An 18979-nucleotide genomic window follows, 5' to 3' on the forward strand; every position below is an offset into this window, starting at 1 on the left:
CTTTCACACTCTTCTCTGTTCGGGTGCGAGTCCAGGGCTAGACGACGGTTCACTCTGGCAGAGACCGAGGATTCAGTTCAGTCAGTGCTTGTAGCTGTGATGTCAGACCCGTCCTGTGAGGCTGTGATGTCAGACCCAATCTGTCTAGCTGTGATGTCAGACCCGTCCTCTGAAGCTGTGATGTCAGACCATACCTGTGAGGCTGTGATGTCAGACCCAATCGGTCTAGCTGTGATGTCAGACCCGTCCTCTGAAGCTGTGATGTCAGACCATACCTGTGAGGCTGTGATGTCAGACCCGTCCTCTGAAGCTGTGAACAGAGAAACTCTCCTGCACACAGAAGCCATGAGAACACACTCCTTTATTACTGCAATCGTGTTTACTCAGGACACACTGCATATACTGTATTAGTCAACATAGCTGTACTTTTATTACCACTTCACAAATAATGACAATTCAAAAGAGATTGGTGACACACGTTTAAAAAAACAATTGTTTAACTGCAGAATGGCGCAAAAATGTGCATGATAGAGAGGGCTGTCAACGAATCAGTATTCAGGGCTGGAACCACCCAGTTTATAATGCATCTTGTTGAACTATGGTCGTCCACAGAGCAGTATGGCGGAGAGGGAACAAGTACTGTGAGGCGGTGTGACTCTCCACAGGGGTGACGAGCATTTAACACAACCAGTTCAGCGGAGAACAGTCAATCAGTGAATAAGAGAAACGTTATCTTTCCATGCCACTAAATAGGTGCTGCAGTAAAACACACTGGTTGTGTCCCAAAGGGCACCCTATTCCCTATATAGTGCACTACATTGGACCGGGGTCAATGGGAGCTCAAGTAATCCTGGAGCAGTTCCCTCTACCGCCATGTCATAACGTTTCACACCTGGACACTACAGGTGCTGTGCATGTCAGTGGCCAGAGGGGAACATGAGTAGGATATTCTGAGCATTTTTAAAATTCTGAACTAAAAATAACAGCCACAGTCATTCAAACGCTTCCAGTTTACTTGAACATATACAAAATATATAGTCTTTGTATTAAATTCACCATTTCCAGATTGAGTAACTGAGTATTCTACTCTCTGCTCCAACACACTGGCCTGAGACAAACACTAACCAGGTGGAGTTTAGGACAGCGAGAAATCCTCCCCTGTGCAGTTATGCTGGAGGTGATCTAAACCTATCCAAGACCACACAGAGCAGACTATACAGTAGACCTACAGCCCCTCCTCCACTGCTAACACAAGGCCTCATTACAGACAGGAGAAAAGCTTTATACTTTCCAAGACAACGCCCCACACGACCCCTATCAATAGCAGTGCATCCTAAACCCTATGTCCATATCCCCCCTCCCTGTAATAGTGTAGTCATACAGAAGGGTCAAACACAGCTCACCCCTGACCTCTAACTGTCCTAGAGCGTGTCTACCTGGTCCCACCCTAGTCTCCTAGTGTTCAGAATAAATATGTACAGTACATCTCAGCCAGGGTGTTTATATACACATTCTATTAATAAGTGCTCCACAAAATGTTATCGTCAGGTAAATAAGCCCAAATCTATGCAATGCCTAGACAGCACATTATATTATATTTGTGTTACAGGACAGAACGACAGATGGAGGGAGTAAGGGATTTGGTCTTGCATGGTGAAAATGACCAAAACAAAAACAGTCCACATGTAACAATCTCTGGCTCAAATGACTATTCTCCATAGGGTACACTACTCAAGAGAAAATGGGTTATCATATGACATCGGACCAGTACAGCAGCATTAGAGGCAGACGCCCCAAGGGAAAACAGAACTGCTCATTGGCTGGATGCATGCACAGGGCAGAATATGCCATAGGTTGTAGGCAGGGATTTCTCGGCAGATCAAGATTGAATGATTTGGACGTATGGAATCTGCCTCAGTCTGTTCTGCCCATCTTGGCGATGAGCTCGTCACAGATCTTGGTGAGCTCCTCGATTTCCTCGGCCTGTGACAAGATGGAAGATCACATCAAGGAGATTCAAGACTAAGATCTGGTTAGCAAAAACACATGTAGGGCAAGCAACCTTCTGTTTACATGTAGTATTTGTGTTGCGCTTTACTTTATGCTATGGGGCTAGCAAAAGGCATAGTAGCATGTAGCATTTGTGTTGTGCGTTACCTTCTGCTGCAGGGCTCTCTCCAGAGAGTCCACCCTCATCTGTTCCTTCCTCAGGCTGGCGGTCAGAGCAACACTCTCAGAGCTGGCCTTGTTGCGTACCTGGGCTATGTCCTGATTAGCCCTGAGGGGAGGAATAGGGTAGATGTTTCATTGGTTGGTACGTAGTCACAGACAACTGTGTGTGTAGTGTGCGTGATCATACTTGTCTAGTTTCTCCTCGGCGTGGAGTTTGAGCGTCTGGTATCTCTGCTCCTCCTGCTTGACTCTGGCCAGATACTCCTGAGCACACTTCTTCAGCACCTCCTCATTCTACACGCACACAAATGGTAGAACGACCACATTCCACATACAGAACATACGTAAAATGTGCTTAAAGACTAATGATACTCAGGTCAGACTATTCTTGACCCTTGAACTCTGACCTTCTTGAAGCCGTCCAGGGTGCTCTTCATGTTCTCATAGCGGCGGAACATGTCAGACAGCGAGCGCTCTACCGAGTTCAGGTCCGCTAGCGCTAACTCCTTCTCCATGGTTACAGCCTGCAAAGACTTCTGGGAGCTCAGGGTGTTGCGCTGTTCGTCCTCTGAACGAGAGAGAGTTCACGCGGACGGGTCATTTTACGATTCCGTGCATCAACGCCACCACTACACTGGGTATACCTGTCATTTTACAGAGAGGAATGTTTGAAGAGGTTGGTTGACCGAGCCACTCACCAATCATCTGGGCAATGGTCTTCTCATACTCTGCCACAATTTTCCTGTGAGAGAGGAGGAACGGCTACTGATGAGTCTATACTAGCTAACCCTCAGTCTGTTCACTGCTCAGTACACATATGATTACTAGCCTCACAGTACAGTGCAGGTGAATGGTACATGAGTAGGGTTGCAAAATTCCTGTAACTTTCAATAACCAGGATTTCTGGAAAACCAGGGAATTTATTGAAAGTTCCAGGAATTGTGTAACCCTACATGTGAGTTACCTCATCTCCATGACTTCCTGTCTGCTGTCCTCGTACTTTCTCCTCCAGTCACTGGCCTCCGTCTCCTTAGTGATGATCTGACACAGGAAACAGTTATTACTGTGTTACCCTGTGTGAGTATGTGCAGTCTATTTTTTAACCTACCTCCTCTCTGATAAGGGTGAGAACAGCCATTTTCTCCTCCTCGCTGATGCAAATGGCATCTAGAACCTCACTTCCTGTCTTCTTCTGCGTGTTACTTCCTCCCAGCTTGGCGTTCTTCAGCTGGCAGGGGTCCTCATACTGCGGAGGAGAGGAGTTCCATAAGTACCTGACTAGATGTTAGAATCAATTGACCCAAATCCTGATTTAGTCACAATTTCAACTGTGTCCTGTAGCATTGGATACACTCTGAATGTTTCTGGGTGTGGCAGAGTGGTTTAAACAGTTTGTTTATAGGTCATTTCCATCTGTGGGTTTCACTCAATTATAAAACAGATTATAGTAGTGTTTGTCAGAGCCATATACAGACAATCACTTCTGTATTGGCTTTGCCTTCAGCATGCCTACTCTGGTGCTCTGAGAGGAGGGGGGCTAGAAGTTTAGGTCTTGTTCCTCAGTGCCGGAGCTAAGGGTAGTTATTTCCATCTCTTTCGCTAGCCCTCCCCCTCCACCTCCTCTTATCCTTCCCTGGATTATAACTCACTCATAATATCCTAATCATCTCAAACCCTCTATCACCTGACAAGCTGGAGATGACAGACAGGCAGGCTGAGGAGCCTTTGGTCAGTTCATGTTCAGACCGTGTGGGAGTAAAGCTACCATGGTAGTGTAATGTGCTACTGTAGTAGGCACCGGTTAGCCTAGAAGAATAATCAAGCCAGTCACCATTACAGCGGGCCAGATAGTTCCTCAGCGTCACTGAACACAGCTGTAATCCACTACATCTACTAAAACATGATGAGAATGATTGTTAACGCTCTACAGTAGCATCATGGCCATAATCTGTTTTCAGAGAAGGGTTTCATACAGCTGGCTCAACAGCTCGCTCACTGGTGGAGCCATCTAGTGGTCACCAGGGGGAGCACATGATTCTCCAGAACCGGATCTGAAGTGGACCAAACTCTCACTGGGCTATATGTGACTGTTAACAGGGCATGTTAGTGTACTCACCATGGAACAGCAGTCTGACTCCTCTGGTCTGGCTGACACATTCAGCTCTGGAAGAGAACACCACATCAAACCTTACATTTTTATTCACAATGACGGCCTACCCGGCCAAAACCTACCCCGGACGACGCTGGGCCAATTGTGCGCCGCCCTTTGGGACTCCCCAACACGGCCAGTTGTGATGCAGCCTGGAATCGAACCAGGGTCTGTAGTGGCACCTCTAGCACTAAGATGCAGTGCCTTAGACCCCTGCGCCATTCAGGAGCAGCGGTCTATCCCACACTGTATTCTCAAAAGGAACTGTTATATTCTGTTCTGTTATTTTTCTATTCTTATCCGTCTCCAACCACTGGGAGCTCCATGTACTGCTGCTGTGTAACCAGGAGGGTGCAGTGTATACCTGCAGCTCAGAGGGCATGATGACACTTCTGTCTCATAATAAACTCCTAAGATGACAGACAAAATCTACCATATACTTCTCTCCAGACTAGACAGAACTGAAAAGAGAATAGAGCAAAACAGACAATATAAGGCCAACTCCGCTCCAGAGAAAAGAACACAGCTACAGTAGAAGTGTCACATGCAGCCTGAGGGACTATTGATCGGGTACAGTCTGTCTGCTTCCTGTCACACTAATGGGGTTCTGCTTATTGGCTCATACACAGACCTACCAGTCATACACAACAACAAGCTGCATGAGTCATATACAGTAGGTCTAGTGGTCGAGTCAGCTGAGGGATGGAGGGAGCCCAAATCAGAGCATAGGAACACGCAGCTTCAAATGAAGCAATTGTGGATGTGGACAATTCAAGTTACTAATTCAAACTGTCACATGCGCCAAATACAACAAGTGTAGATCTTATCGTGAAATGCTTACAAGCCCTTAACCAACAGTGCAGTTCAAGAAAGAGCAAAGAAAATATTTACCAAAAAAACTAAAGTAAAACAATAAAAAGTAACACTAAACAGGGGGTACCGGTACTGAGTCAACGTGGAGGCTACATACAGGGGGTACCGGTACGGAGTCAACGTGGAGGCTACATACAGGGGGTACCGGTACTGAGTCAACGTGGAGGCTACATACAGGGGGTACCGGTACTGAGTCAACGTGGAGGCTACATACAGGGGGTACCGGTACTGAGTCAACGTGGAGGCTGTATACAGGGGGTACCGGTACTGAGTCAACGTGGAGGCTACATACAGGGGGTACCGGTACTGAGTCAACGTGGAGGCTACATACAGGGGGTACCGGTACTGAGTCAACGTGGAGGCTACATACAGGGGGTACCGGTACTGAGTCAACGTGGCGGCTACATACAGGGGGTACCGGTACTGAGTCAACGTGGAGGCTACATACAGGGGGTACCGGTACTGAGTCAACGTGGAGGCTGTATACAGGGGGTACCGGTACTGAGTCAACGTGGAGGGTACATACAGGGGGTACCGGTACTGAGTCAACGTGGAGGCTACATACAGGGGGTACCGGTACTGAGTCAACGTGGAGGCTACATACAGGGGGTACCGGTACTGAGTCAACGTGGCGGCTACATACAGGGGGTACCGGTACTGAGTCAACGTGGAGGCTACATACAGGGGGTACCGGTACTGAGTCAACGTGGAGGCTGTATACAGGGGGTACCGGTACTGAGTCAACGTGGAGGCTACATACAGGGGGTACCGGTACTGAGTCAACGTGGAGGCTACATACAGGGGGTACTGGTACTGAGTCAACGTGGAGGCTACATACAGGGGGTACCGGTACTGAGTCAACGTGGAGGCTACATACAGGGGGTACCGGTACTGAGTCAACGTGGAGGCTACATACAGGTACTGTATGTAGCCCCCCCGCACGGTACTGAGTCAACGTGCGGGGAACCAGGTTAGGCCGGGTCATTTGTACATGTACAGTTGAAGTCAGGTTGGAGTCATTAAAACTCGTTTTTCAACCGCTCCACAAATTTCTTGTTAACAAACTATAGTTTTGGAAAGTCGGTAAGGACATCTACTTTGTGCATGACACAAGTAATTTTTCCAACAATTGTTTATGGAGATCATTTCACTTATAATTCACTGTATTACAATTCCAGTGGGTCAGAATTTTAAGTACACTAAGTTGACTGTGCTTTTAACCAGCTTGGAAAATTTCAGAAAATGATGTCATGGCTTTAGAAGCTTCTGATATTGGAGGTGTACCTGTGGATGTATTTCAAGGCCTACCTTCAAACTCTGTGCCTCTTTGCGTGACATGGGAAAATCAAAAGAAAATCCTTGGGAGCAATTTCAAAATGCCTGAAGGTACCACGTTCATCTGTACAAACACAGTACGCAAATATAGACAAAACCGCCATAAAAAATAAGGTCTACGGTTTGCAACTGCACATGGAGACAAAGATCGTATTTTTTGGAGAAATGTCCTGTGGTCTGATGAAACGAAAATAGAACTGTTTGACCATAATGACCATTGTTATGTTTGGAGGAAAAAGGGGGAGGCTTGCAAGCCAAAGAACACCATCCCAACCGTGAAGCACGGGGGTGGCAGCATCATGTTGTGGGGGTGCTTTGTTGCAGGAGGGACTGGTGCACTTCACAAAATAGATGACATCATAAGGAGGAAAAATAAAGTGGATATATTGAAGCAACATCAAGACATCAGTCAGGAAGTTAAAGCTTGGTTGCAAATGGGTCTTCCAAATGGACAATGACCCCAAGCATACTTCAAAAGTTGTGGCAAAATGGTTTAAGGACAACAAAGTCAAGGTATTGGAGTGGCCATCAATGCCCTGACCTCAAGTCTATAGAAAATGTTTGGGCAGAACTGAAAAAGTGTGTGCGAGCAAGGAGGCCTACAAACCTGACTCAGTTACACCAGCTCTGTCAGGAGGAATGGGCCAAAGTTCACACAACTTATTGTGGGAAGCTTGTGGAAGGCTACCCAAAACATTTAATTAACCCAAGTTAAATTTAAAAGGCAATGCTACCAAATACTAATTGAGTGCATGTAAACTTCTGACCCACTGGAAATGTGATGAAATAAAGAAATCATTCTCTACTATTATTCTGATTATTCACATTCTTAAAATAAAGTGGTGATCCTAACTGACAGGGAATTATTACTAGGATTAAATGTCAGAAATTGTAAACTGAGTTTAAATGTATTTGGCTAAGGTGCATAGGGGACAACAATGATGTGTATAGGGGTGTATAGGGGACAACAATGACCTTCCCTGTGATATTGATTTACCAACACATGGGTTCACACACAATGATGTTGGGTGTGTCTGATCCCCTTATTCTTCACTCACCGTTGTGGTCTCCATCTGCTCCGAGTCCTGTTGTGCTGGCTAGCTTCTCCTCATCGGTAGCATGACCTTTGCGATGGTCGTTGTCCTACAGACAGACAGGGAGGGACAGACGGTCAGAGACATTTTCATCCGTCTAATTGGACAGGCTCCCTTCTCACCCGGTTGCCGTGCCAGAGCAGGCCTGACATGTGCCTAGGGCTGAGGTAAAGTAAGAGGACAGGGCTCTCAGAGAGAAATGTGTACAGTGACCACGGTCATGGTCAGGTACACAGAGGAAAGGTACCAACATGAGAAACACACGAACACGCATACAGACACACACAAAATGTGATTCAATGACCAAGGACAGCGACACATACACTTATCTGGAGTATTTAAAATCATTCTTTAAAAAAACAAGAGGTAAATAAAGTTTGCTGTGTTTAGGAGTAAAGGTGTAAAGAGGAGTACAGCATTTCCTGTTTGAGAAGCTAGTAAAAACATTAACCATTACCTCTCCACTGGTGTTCTGGTTGTCCAGCTTCGTCACTTTACAGGAGTTCCTGAAGACAAAGAGCACTGAGGTCAGACCTTATGCGAACCCTAACCAGATCGTCGCTGACCCACCGACCATGTGTGTCTGGGACGGCAGCCAGACCCAAAACTATCAGAGTCCTATTGTCAGTGTGCTCCATCTCCCGGCCTCTAGGTCACCAGGCTGCTCGTTATGGCGCACACCTGTCACCATCGTTAAGCACACCTGCGCGTCATCAGACTCACCTGGACTCCATCACTTCCCTGATTACCTTCCCTATATATGTCACTCCCTTTGGTTCCTTCCACAGGTGTTATTGTTTCTGTGCCATGTCTGTGTGTTGGTTGTGGTTCTTGGTTTGTATTTAGTTGTGTTTATTTATTAAAACACTCACTCCCTGAACTTGCTCCCCAGCGCACATCGTTACACCTAGGATATTAGGTGAAACTGAAACAATGTTGCTTTTCCTGAGTATATAGAGTACAGTAGGAAGAATGGAGAGAAAGTAGAGAAAGCAGACTATAATCAGACCACATTCTATGCTTTCTCTGTTGAGTTGCTTTGTACATATGTGCTGCTAAATTACTAAATGAAAGCAGAGAGCAGATTAATGAAACAGTCTGTTGCCTCACCAGACTACTCGCTTGAACAGAGAGTATTGTTACGTTTCTGTAGACTAGAGTATTGTGAGGTTCTCCCTCTCTCTGAGGTGAGGTAGTGATAATGTAACAGGCTCTGAGATCGACTAGCCCTGCCTGAGAGAATCTGATGACCAAACGGTTATGGTTAAATCTATCTCCATGCGTCAACCTGACACAGCACTAAAGAAGTCTAGCCAGGGCTGCTCTGACTGCAGTGAGTCGTGGTGTAGGCGAACATGTATAGAGGGCAGGGAGAGGGGAGACACAGAGGCAGGGGATGTGGTCAAGGTTTATTGGCGGGCCAACAGAGACAGTACAGTATTCTGTACTTACAGCATCATACATAGTAAACAGACCTGGTCAGCAGTCCTCATGCCACACAGAAATAGACTCAGAGACAGGTGAAGGACAGAGAGACAGTGGAGTGTGGGGGAGACATGAGAGGAGGGGGGATGATTGGTAGAGGAAGGGAGAGATAAGATCATGTGATTGTATGCTAAGTGGTCAGGCATGTGTAAGATACTATGTCTTATGTGAGTGTTACTCACGTGATGTCCATGCTCATCCTAGGTGACTGTCTGTCTGAGTCCGGTCTGTCCAGTTCAGGGGTCAGGCTTTTGGGGTCAGAGTTCATGTTGCCGTTGGGGTCATAGGTGATAGGAGAAATGTCATCAACCTCTGCGGGGTCAGGGAAGTTGTGGACAGGGAGCAAGGCAGGGCGTAGGGCGCGGGGCTGGGGCAGAGGGGACGGGGAGAGACCATCTCCTTCTCCAGGTCTTGAGATCAACCTCAGGTTCAGGTTCTGGTCTAAACCTGCTCCACTCAGAGAAGGGGAGGAGCTGTTTAGGGCATCTTGGACTTCCTGTAGGGACGTGGGATAAACATCCTGATTGGAGTTTCTGTCCAGGACGAAGCGGGGCGTCAGCTGTCCGACATCTCTGGTGAGGACTGAAGAGAGGTGGAGTTAGTATCAAGCTGGAGAGAAGCAAGACAACAACCTTTCTTTAAAAGTGACACCAATAATGATGCTATGTCAACAACAACAAAAACAACAGCAGATATTTTAGCAGCAAATACATCTTGGATTTATCTTTGTATGGTTTTCTTGTTTAATAGATAATACACTACAGGAAATGCACATCTCTCTTTTCACCCGCTCTCTCTTCACCACTCTCTATAGCTCTTTTCACTTTAGGATATTCTCTCTGTGGGAGCTCAGTTCCCAGTGCATCAGGATGAAAAACATCTCTGGAATCAGACGGAGTATCGTAACTCTAAGTCCTATAGCGGCTCAAAACACAGGGAACACTTAAAGCACTGCAGGTCAGCCTCAGTCCGTGCCTAGTTAAAAGCGTGACTAGCTGAGCTGCAGCTTGTGGACCGAGCTATGTTTGAATGGCCTCTCACTTCCTGTTTGAACAATCAGAATGGCTCATAACTTCCTGCTAGAATGCTAAGAATGATCCCTTACAATGGTCCCTGCGTCAACAAAAACCTTGTCAACAGTAAACACACACACACACACACAAACAATGGTCCTTTCCCTAAGAGCACAATAATGCTTTCAGTGTATGTTTAGCTCAGGATCCTGTTGTGTTTACAACAGCTGACGGCGATGCTCTTAAATGCTTCTGTTCTCTGGGGTCTGGGGCTGCTCAATTCAGTCTGGGCTGACACTGCTGAGAGAGTAGAGGCTCTAGCCCAGTGTGTGTGTTTAAGTCAGGGTTGCTGACTCATGCTGCTGTACAGTGAGCTCTCTTTTATAGAGAAATCCCGCACAAAGCCCAGGAACGCAGAACAATGTAACTACACTGCAATGCACACACACACACACACACACACACACACACACACACACACACACACACACACACACACACACACACACACACACACACACACACACACACACACGTGATATTGCTCAATGCTCTCTCTTTTTCTAGGGTGTGTCAGATCTGTTGTGTTGTGTTCAGCGCTTATAACATCCATGATTTGTATGATCGATTGCACAGCCTGTTTTGTTGATAGGTTGTTATCGAAAATCACTGGGTGATTTGGTTGTTCTATTTCTGTTGTATGTGAGATGCTACCACAGATTATCCATTACATTGACCAGATACTCTAATGGCCACTCTAACAATGAAAATGTCTTCAAAAATGGAAGGCAGTCAGGAGGCAGGATCAGTGGGACCATTCTAGCCCATGAGAAGGCAGATACGTGTGTGAACAACAGGCAAAATGTTTTCCACTAGTTACCATAGCATCAAAGGCAAAATTGGCTATATCATAAACATTAGGAAAAACAAATGAGCGATTTTTTGTTTTAAATTAAGGTTAGGGTTAGGCGTAAGGTTAGCAGTGTGGTTAAATTTAGGTTTAAAATCACATTTACGAAAAGTAAATAGGTGGGGTTTATGACTTTGTGGCTATGGTAACTAGTGACGAAGAGGCACAACTCCGATATAAAATGTTTTTTTTCTAAAAATTGCCGGGATATCACTTGTTCTACTTATATCAGTACACTCGTAACAGCCTAAGCTTTGCGAAACTTCTATTAGATCAAATAAACCAATTAAATGTTCAACAATCTCTTATTGTTAGCCAGAAGCACACCAGCCTGCATCCCACTGCTGGCTTGCTTCTGAAGCTAAGCAGGGTTGATGGTGTTGGAGGGCAAGTAGGAGGCACCCTTTCCTCTGGTCTATAAAAAAATATATCTCCCAATTCCCTTACGGCAGTGATTGGGGACATTGCCTCGTGTAGGGTGCTGGCTTTTGGCAAGAATGTTAAATGGGTGTCCTGACTCTGTGGTCACAAAAGATACCATGGCACTTATTGTAAGAGTAGGGGTGTTGACCCTGGTGTCCTGGCTAAATTCCCAATCTGACCATCATTGCCACCTGATCATCACCAGTTTACAATGGGCTCATTCATCTCCCCTGTAACTATTCCCCAGGTTGTTGCTGTAAATGAGAACGTGTTCTCTGTCAACTTACCTGGTAAAATAAGGGTAAAATAAAAAAATTGTTCTCCATACAAAAACTTTTCGCTTAGTGAGTGGAAAAAGAGGGAAAAATGCCACCTCCTGGAGACGACAGATCTTGGGCCCAGTTATCCCTCTCGCTTTGCCTCTTCCTTAAAAATAACATTTGGCGAACGAGGATGGCTGAAAGTATTTCTACAATATCCCTACCTCCACCGGAGCAGTGGCCTCACAAGGTTCACCAACTACTTCTCTGATAGAGTTCAGTGTGTCAAATCGGAGGGTCTGCTGTCCGGACCTCTGGCAATCTCTATGGGGGTGCCACAGGGTTCAATTCTTGGACTGACTCTCTTCTCTGTATACATCAATGAGGTCGTTCTTGCTGCTGGTGAGTCCCTGATCCACCTCTACGCAGACGACACCATTCTGTATACTTCCGGCCCTTCTTTGGACACTGTGTTAACAACCCTCCAGGCAAGCTTCAATGCCATACAACTCTCCTTCCGTGGCCTCCAATTGCTCTTAAATACAAGTAAAACTAAATGCATGCTCTTCAACCGATCGCTACCTGCACCTACCCGCCTGTCCAACATCACTACTCTGGACGGCTCTGACTTAGAATACGTGGACAACTACAAATACTTAGGTGTCTGGTTAGACTGTAAACTCTCCTTCCAGACCCATATCAAACATCTCCAATCCAAAGTTAAATCTAGAATTGGCTTCCTATTTCGCAACAAAGCATCCCTCACTCATGCTGCCAAACATACCCTTGTAAAACTGACCATCCTACCAATCCTCGACTTTGGCGATGTCATTTACAAAATAGCCTCCAATACCCTACTCAACAAATTGGATGCAGTCTATCACAGTGCAATCCGTTTTATCAGCAAAGCCCCATATACTACCCACCATTGCGACCTGTACGCTCTCGTTGGCTGGCCCTCGCTTCATACTCGTCGCCAAACCCACTGGCTCCATGTCATCTACAAGACCCTGCTAGGTAAAGTCCCCCCTTATCTCAGCTCGCTGGTCACCATAGCATCTCCCACCTGTAGCACACGCTCCAGCAGGTATATCTCTCTAGTCACCCCCAAAACCAATTCTTTATTTGGCCGCCTCTCCTTCCAGTTCTCTGCTGCCAATGACTGGAACGAACTACAAAAATCTCTGAAACTGGAAACACTTATCTCCCTCACTAGCTTTAAGCACCAACTGTCAGAGCAGCTCACAGATTACTGCACCTGTACATAGCCCACCTATAATTTAGCCCAAACAACTACCTCTTTCCCAACTGTATTTAATTTGTATTTATTTATTTATTTTGCTCCTTTGCACCCCATTATTTTTATTTCTACTTTGCACATTCTTCCATTGCAAAACTACCATTCCAGTGTTTTACTTGCTATATTGTATTTACTTTGCCACCATGGCCTTTTTTGCCTTTACCTCCCTTCTCACCTCATTTGCTCACATTGTATATAGACTTGTTTATACTGTATTATTGACTGTATGTTTGTTTTACTCCATGTGTAACTCTGTGTTGCTGTATCTGTCGAACTGCTTTGCTTTATCTTGGCCAGGTCGCAATTGTAAATTAGAACTTGTTCTCAACTTGCCTACCTGGTTAAATAAAGGTAAAATAAATAAATAAAGTAAACAAGGGAGAACCAACAATCCCATGGGACAGATGGAAGTCGTCGTTTGTACATGCTAGCTATCGGACTGGATGTGGTTAGCCCTAAGAGGAAAAGAGCCATTTCTCTCCACTGTCTCGGTGCCGAGGGCTTGCGCCTCTTCCAAACGCTCAGGGAAGCATACACATATGATGCAGCTGTTGAACGTTTGGATGGACATTTTGCAAAGAAGCAGAGTGCGCTTCTGAAGAGGCGGCATTTTTGACAGCGAGAGGGTGAGTCAGTGACACAGTACATTGCTGATCTTAAAGATCAGGGACCAGGGACCAGTTAATTGAGAAAACCTCATGTTCACTTGTCGTGCGGGAGAGGCTTCTTCTACAGCAAAAGCTGTAGCCATAGCTTCCCAAGTGGAATCAGCAGCTCACTGTGCAACTACGATCTGTGAGGCACAAACACATGCTTCCAGTGCTTTTCAAGCTGTGCAGTAAGCAAGCCCCGCAGACACACCCTTTCCTGTCACTCGCCTGGTTGGATCAAACCCAGCTGGATCACACCCCACAGCCACACCCCCTCCTGTCACTTGCACTGTTGGCTCAAACCCGACTTGGTTTTCCACTTGTACTGTACAGCTGGGTGACTCCTGCGTTCTCTCGTGCTAGACACAGGAGAAAAAGTGTCGCTCCTCAGCATGGCCACCCATGAGCAGTTCATGTCTCACCTGCCCCTCCAGCTGCCCAGCTTTAGCCTGTACGGATATGGGCGCTCAGTGATTGATGTCATCGCCTTTATACACTCACAGGTGCAGTATGGCAACAAGGCCTTCACTCAGTACCCCTTCTAACATCCCACGGCAGGGCACTAATACCTTAGATCTGGACCTGTTCACCAGTCTGGGGTCCTCTCTGTTGAACTCGGCCCTATGGTGACTCCAGTCATTCAGCCTCTACGCCAGGAGGTCACTAAGGATCTACACAAGCAGCTGGAGGATGGATTCATCTAGCCGGTGGATGCCTTCCCATGGGTATCCAACTTGGTCAACACAGTTGTTTCAAACTGTGCACTGACCACCAGGCCACACAGCCTTGATGTCTACTTCCGGGTCGGGACAAAAGCTCCTCTGCATGTACCGCTGGTCAGACCAATTCCAGCTGTTTAACTTTAAGCTGCAGTTCACGCCGGGCAGGGACAATGTGTTGGCCGACCTCCTTTCGCGCTCAGTTCCTCCAGACTCCACCTGTTTCCAAATTGACTCAGATGAGGACCTCATCCAGCTCCTACACTCACCTCTCCAAGACACAGTGTCGCACAAGGAGCTGACCCAAGAATCAACCAACGACCCAGTCTTCGTGACCTTGCGGGAATATGTAGCCAATGGCTGGCTGGCACAGCGACCATCGGAACCAACAATATGCCAGGTTCAAACATGAGCTGTCATGCTGGAATGACACGTCTGGCCTGTGGAAACTGCACCAGCATACCAAGCAGCCTTCAGAGGACGAGTGTTGGCCATGGCTCATGAGGGCCACCTTGCTGAAGCAGTGCTGCTGGGACCTGGTGTGGTGGCCTGGCATCGGTCATGATATTGAAAGTCTAGTATGTGACTGTGCTCCATGTCTTCTCTGTGGAAAGACAGAACATCCGCCACTACCACTGCAACCACTGGCCTGGACCTCCTGTCCATGGCAACATATCCAACTGGACATATGCAGTGAACTCTACAACGTGCCACATCACCAACACTTCCTAGTGGTTGAGTATGGCCTACATTCAAAATGGCCAGAGGTCACACCCATGAGTTCTGTCACATCAGGGGCCATCATAAATTTCCTGGATATGCTCTTTGCTCGCTGGAGACTGCCTGCAATTCTGACCATGGACAATGACCCTTGGCTGGTCTCGGCTGAGTTCAGCTCTTACGTCCAAAGCAAGGGGATCAAGCACATCAGAACAACCTACCCACCACCCCCGAGTCAACAGGGCAGGTGGAGAGGTTCAATCAGAGCTCACCTAGCTTAGGATTGCTCCTTCACTGACTCCTTGTTGCAAACTCTGCTGCACTACAGAGCTGCTCACCACACCACCACCAGTCTCTCCTGCCAAGCTGATGCTAGGATGTGAACTAGAGCTGCCCTTACACAGGCTCCGTCCCTGCATAGCCAACAGCGTAAAAGTCAGGAGCGCTACAAAAAAAGAAAGAGAGCACGGCTTCGTGGAATCCAAGTGAGGGATTGGATCAGGGTGCAACGACCACAGACAAGCTCTGCACCTTCTGGTCAACACCGTGTCAAGTTCAACGTCAGCTGGGCCCAGCAATGTTTCAACTGCCTGACGGCTCTCGCTGGCAGCCGACTGATGAAGGTGCCACCTCCTGCATGTCCACACTCTGCCATTGATGCCACCCTGAGTAGTTCACTACCGGTGTCACACGCTCTGCTGTAATCGGGTAGACTATTATTATTCCTCCAGACTGAATTATCTCTCAGTCAATGTTTTATTTATGTCAGTAACCCATAAGAGGTTATAAGAGGAGGGGTCGTTATTGTCTACAGAGACAAAGGAGATTCAGTACATTACGATCATAGAATCCCATCTTCTAAATTGCATTGTGTCCAGATCTATGATTATGAATCCCAAACAATTGAACTAATCCAGTCCAAGAAGCCACAGAGCAGTTTAACAGTTTAATAGGATAACATTGTTTGTCTATAAAACTCAATGGTCGACAACACATGATCTGTGTGTGCTGTTGGTTTGGGATGTCAGCGGTGTACGTGCGTATGTGTGTGTTGGAGGGGTGCACTTGTTTATCTTAAGCCCGTCTTTATTGGTGAAGAAGCACCTGAGCGAAGCGATGCTAGAGTAACTTGCGCTCACCTGCCATCCACTACTCCTGTCTCATTGTTCCTACTGACAAATAGGGTAGAGAGGACAGAATCTCACCTGTGTGGGCAGAGTTATCCAGCTGGGTCAGGTCATTCAGCAGACCAGGAGACTCCGCCTCTGGGGTCTCAAAGTTCCCTTCTGAGTCCGAACTAGAGAGAAAGGGAGGGAGAGAGAGACAGGGAGAGAGAGAGAGAGAGAGAGAGAGAGAGAGAGAGAGAGAGAGAGAGAGAGAGAGAGAGAAATTGATTACAAGTTTATACAGCACCTCCATGGTTCCAGAGTTGTGTTTGTGTGCCAGACTGAGCCAGACTACAGCCAGAGCAGACACAAAACACCCAGATCTGTAACACACGGATCTGCTGCTACATGTTCAAAGGGAACTTCTTCTGGTTGTCTAGAAGGGGAACTTTCAGGCCAGTGGCTCGCTAATGGCTCCTTCAACAGCCACCAAAGGAGTTTATAAGAAGTGTCACTGTAAGAGAAGCAAAGGGGGAGGAAAGGGGAAGAGGGGAAGAAGGGAGGAGGGGAGGAGGGGAGCTTAACCCTGCCTGGCCACCTGCATCCACTAGCCTCCTCTTCCTGCCCACATGTCCCCGATACAAGGACAGACTGTGTTTCAGTTTCTCTCTCTCTCTCTCTCTCTCTCTCTCTCTCTCTCGCTCTCGCTCTCGCTCTGTATGATTAATAACAGCAAATTCCCCCAAGTCATCCTGACAGGTGGATCCAGACACACGTTCAGACTAATGCCATCCACCATGCACAGTGATCTCCCAGCACAATCTCTCTTTTATCGCTCTTTCTATCTCACGTGTGCCATACAGGCATAAGGCATCACACACACACATACGCACACACACACACACACACACACACACACACACACACACACAAACACACACACACACACACACACACACACACACACACACACACACACACACACACACACACACACACACACACACCTGTAGCCCACTTACTTTTCTCCATCATTGGTTCCGGGCGCTCCCTCCTCCCCCTCATCCTCCCCTCCCCCCCGCACAGCTGACCAAGTCCATTTGGCCCACTGGACTGGAGACAGCAAAGACCCCCAGGACATCTCTACAGAGACACACCAGCTCCTCTATACAGTATACAACCCCCTGGGTCTAGTTGCACCCCACTGAGTCTGATGATACTCCTGGTTGTAAGGGTCTGGTCCCTTACAGGTTCTACAGTTCCACTCTCGGTTCTGTTACTCCCACACAGTCTGGTTCTCCTCCTCTGGCTCTAGATTGAACTCCTCTCTTAGTTCTGCTGCTCCTCTGTGCATAAGCAACAACGCACCAGAGGAGAGTAGAAGAGAGGAGGAGTGACTCACCACAGAGTCTGTTTACTTGTATCTCTCTCTCTCTCTTTCTCTCTCTCTCTCTCTCTCTCTGTGTCTTGGAGCTGATCCGTGTGTTCTCTCTCTCTCTTTTTGAAAGGATGTTGATTTTTTGGCATCTCTTGTTTCTCTCTTCACTTCCTCCTTTTGCTTTCGTTTCCCAGACTGCTCTTCTGCATTGTTGATCCCGGAACAAACCGTGACAAGAGGCTGACAGAGCTGAGATGACGCTGTTGGTTTCTTACTCTCTGTTAGATCACAGATTACTGTAGCATCAGTAGCCTCTTCTCCCTCAGCCTCTCTCTCTCTCCATCCTCCGCTTCAACTCTGAATGCCAGAGCAGTGATCAGCTGACTGCCAGACTGCTCCCTCCTCCCTCCTTCTTCCTCTCTCTTGCCCTCCCTCGCTCTCTCTCACTCACACCCAAAAAGAGTTTGCCTAGCCCTCCACCCTCCCCCTACCCCAACTCTCTCAGACTGCTCTATTGTAATAGAGGAGAGACTCAAAGCATGTTGTGAGAGGAGGGAGAAGAGAGGGGGGCTAGAGGGAGGGTAGAGGGAGGGAGGGGGTTAGAGGGAGGGAGAAGAGAGGGGGGCTAGAGGGAGGGTAGGGGGGGGGGTTAGAGAAGTAAGGGTGAAAGTTTCCTGTTTCAAAAAAGCTGTTGTCTGAGAGTCGTCTGACTCTTTACACCGAGTGGTAGATCACTAGTGTCCTGTAGTGAGGGAGAGAGGGAGGAAGAGGGGACAGGAGGAGGAGGACACCTAACACAGCTAACACAACAAGTAGTACACGTTTCTGTCAGACCTGACCTCTAATAGAGGATAGGAGATCTAAGAGACCAACAGATAAAAAGAGGTGTGTGCAGAGGATCAGAGTGAATCAGGCTGGGTGGACAGACAGAAACTCGGAGATGTACCCTATCTGGTCTATTTATCTCGACAAGAATAACAACATTTAGTTTGCTATTGGGCTGTATCTGTTCCACTGTCCTCTGTCATTACAGTCTAATACATCTGTTACATCAAAACAAATCAATCGTGAACATTTAGTTCCTCCTATGTGTATATAACCATCCTCCAGAGCTCTTCTTACTCTTCTCTCTATGGAACGTGCCGGTAAGTCTGCGACCATGGCAGGCTGTGGTTAGTCAACCATGTGGAAACTCTCTCTTTCCCATCTCTGCAGACACACACACACACACACACACAAAAGTGTGCACGTACAACCACACGCCTGGAGGCTGTTCATGGTGGCTTACATAACTTCCAAAACGCACACACAGACACACTCTCACACAGATACACTCTCACACAGACACTCTCACACTGACACAGCACTGAGTACCACATGCACTGACACAAC

General features: G+C 47.2%; 1 protein-coding gene across 1 annotated transcript in view; it reads right to left on the bottom strand.

Annotated features, from left to right (window-relative positions):
- Positions 1-343: 343 nt before the first annotated feature.
- Positions 344-18979, bottom strand: part of LOC109880796 (transforming acidic coiled-coil-containing protein 1) — a 32281-nt gene continuing 13645 nt past the window's right edge. The window contains exons 2-13 of the mRNA XM_020472985.2: positions 16309-16400; positions 9291-9690; positions 8081-8129; positions 7588-7672; positions 4289-4335; positions 3281-3418; positions 3137-3213; positions 2871-2914; positions 2580-2740; positions 2360-2466; positions 2158-2278; positions 344-1983 (exon numbers count right to left, since the gene is read on the bottom strand). Of these exons, the coding sequence (XP_020328574.1) occupies positions 1915-1983; positions 2158-2278; positions 2360-2466; positions 2580-2740; positions 2871-2914; positions 3137-3213; positions 3281-3418; positions 4289-4335; positions 7588-7672; positions 8081-8129; positions 9291-9690; positions 16309-16400 (1390 nt within the window). The 3' untranslated portion in view covers positions 344-1914. The remainder of the gene's footprint in view (positions 1984-2157; positions 2279-2359; positions 2467-2579; positions 2741-2870; positions 2915-3136; positions 3214-3280; positions 3419-4288; positions 4336-7587; positions 7673-8080; positions 8130-9290; positions 9691-16308; positions 16401-18979) is intronic.

The sequence above is a fragment of the Oncorhynchus kisutch genome, linkage group LG3, assembly GCF_002021735.2.
Source record: "Oncorhynchus kisutch isolate 150728-3 linkage group LG3, Okis_V2, whole genome shotgun sequence".
Classification (NCBI taxonomy): Eukaryota; Metazoa; Chordata; class Actinopteri; order Salmoniformes; family Salmonidae; genus Oncorhynchus; species Oncorhynchus kisutch.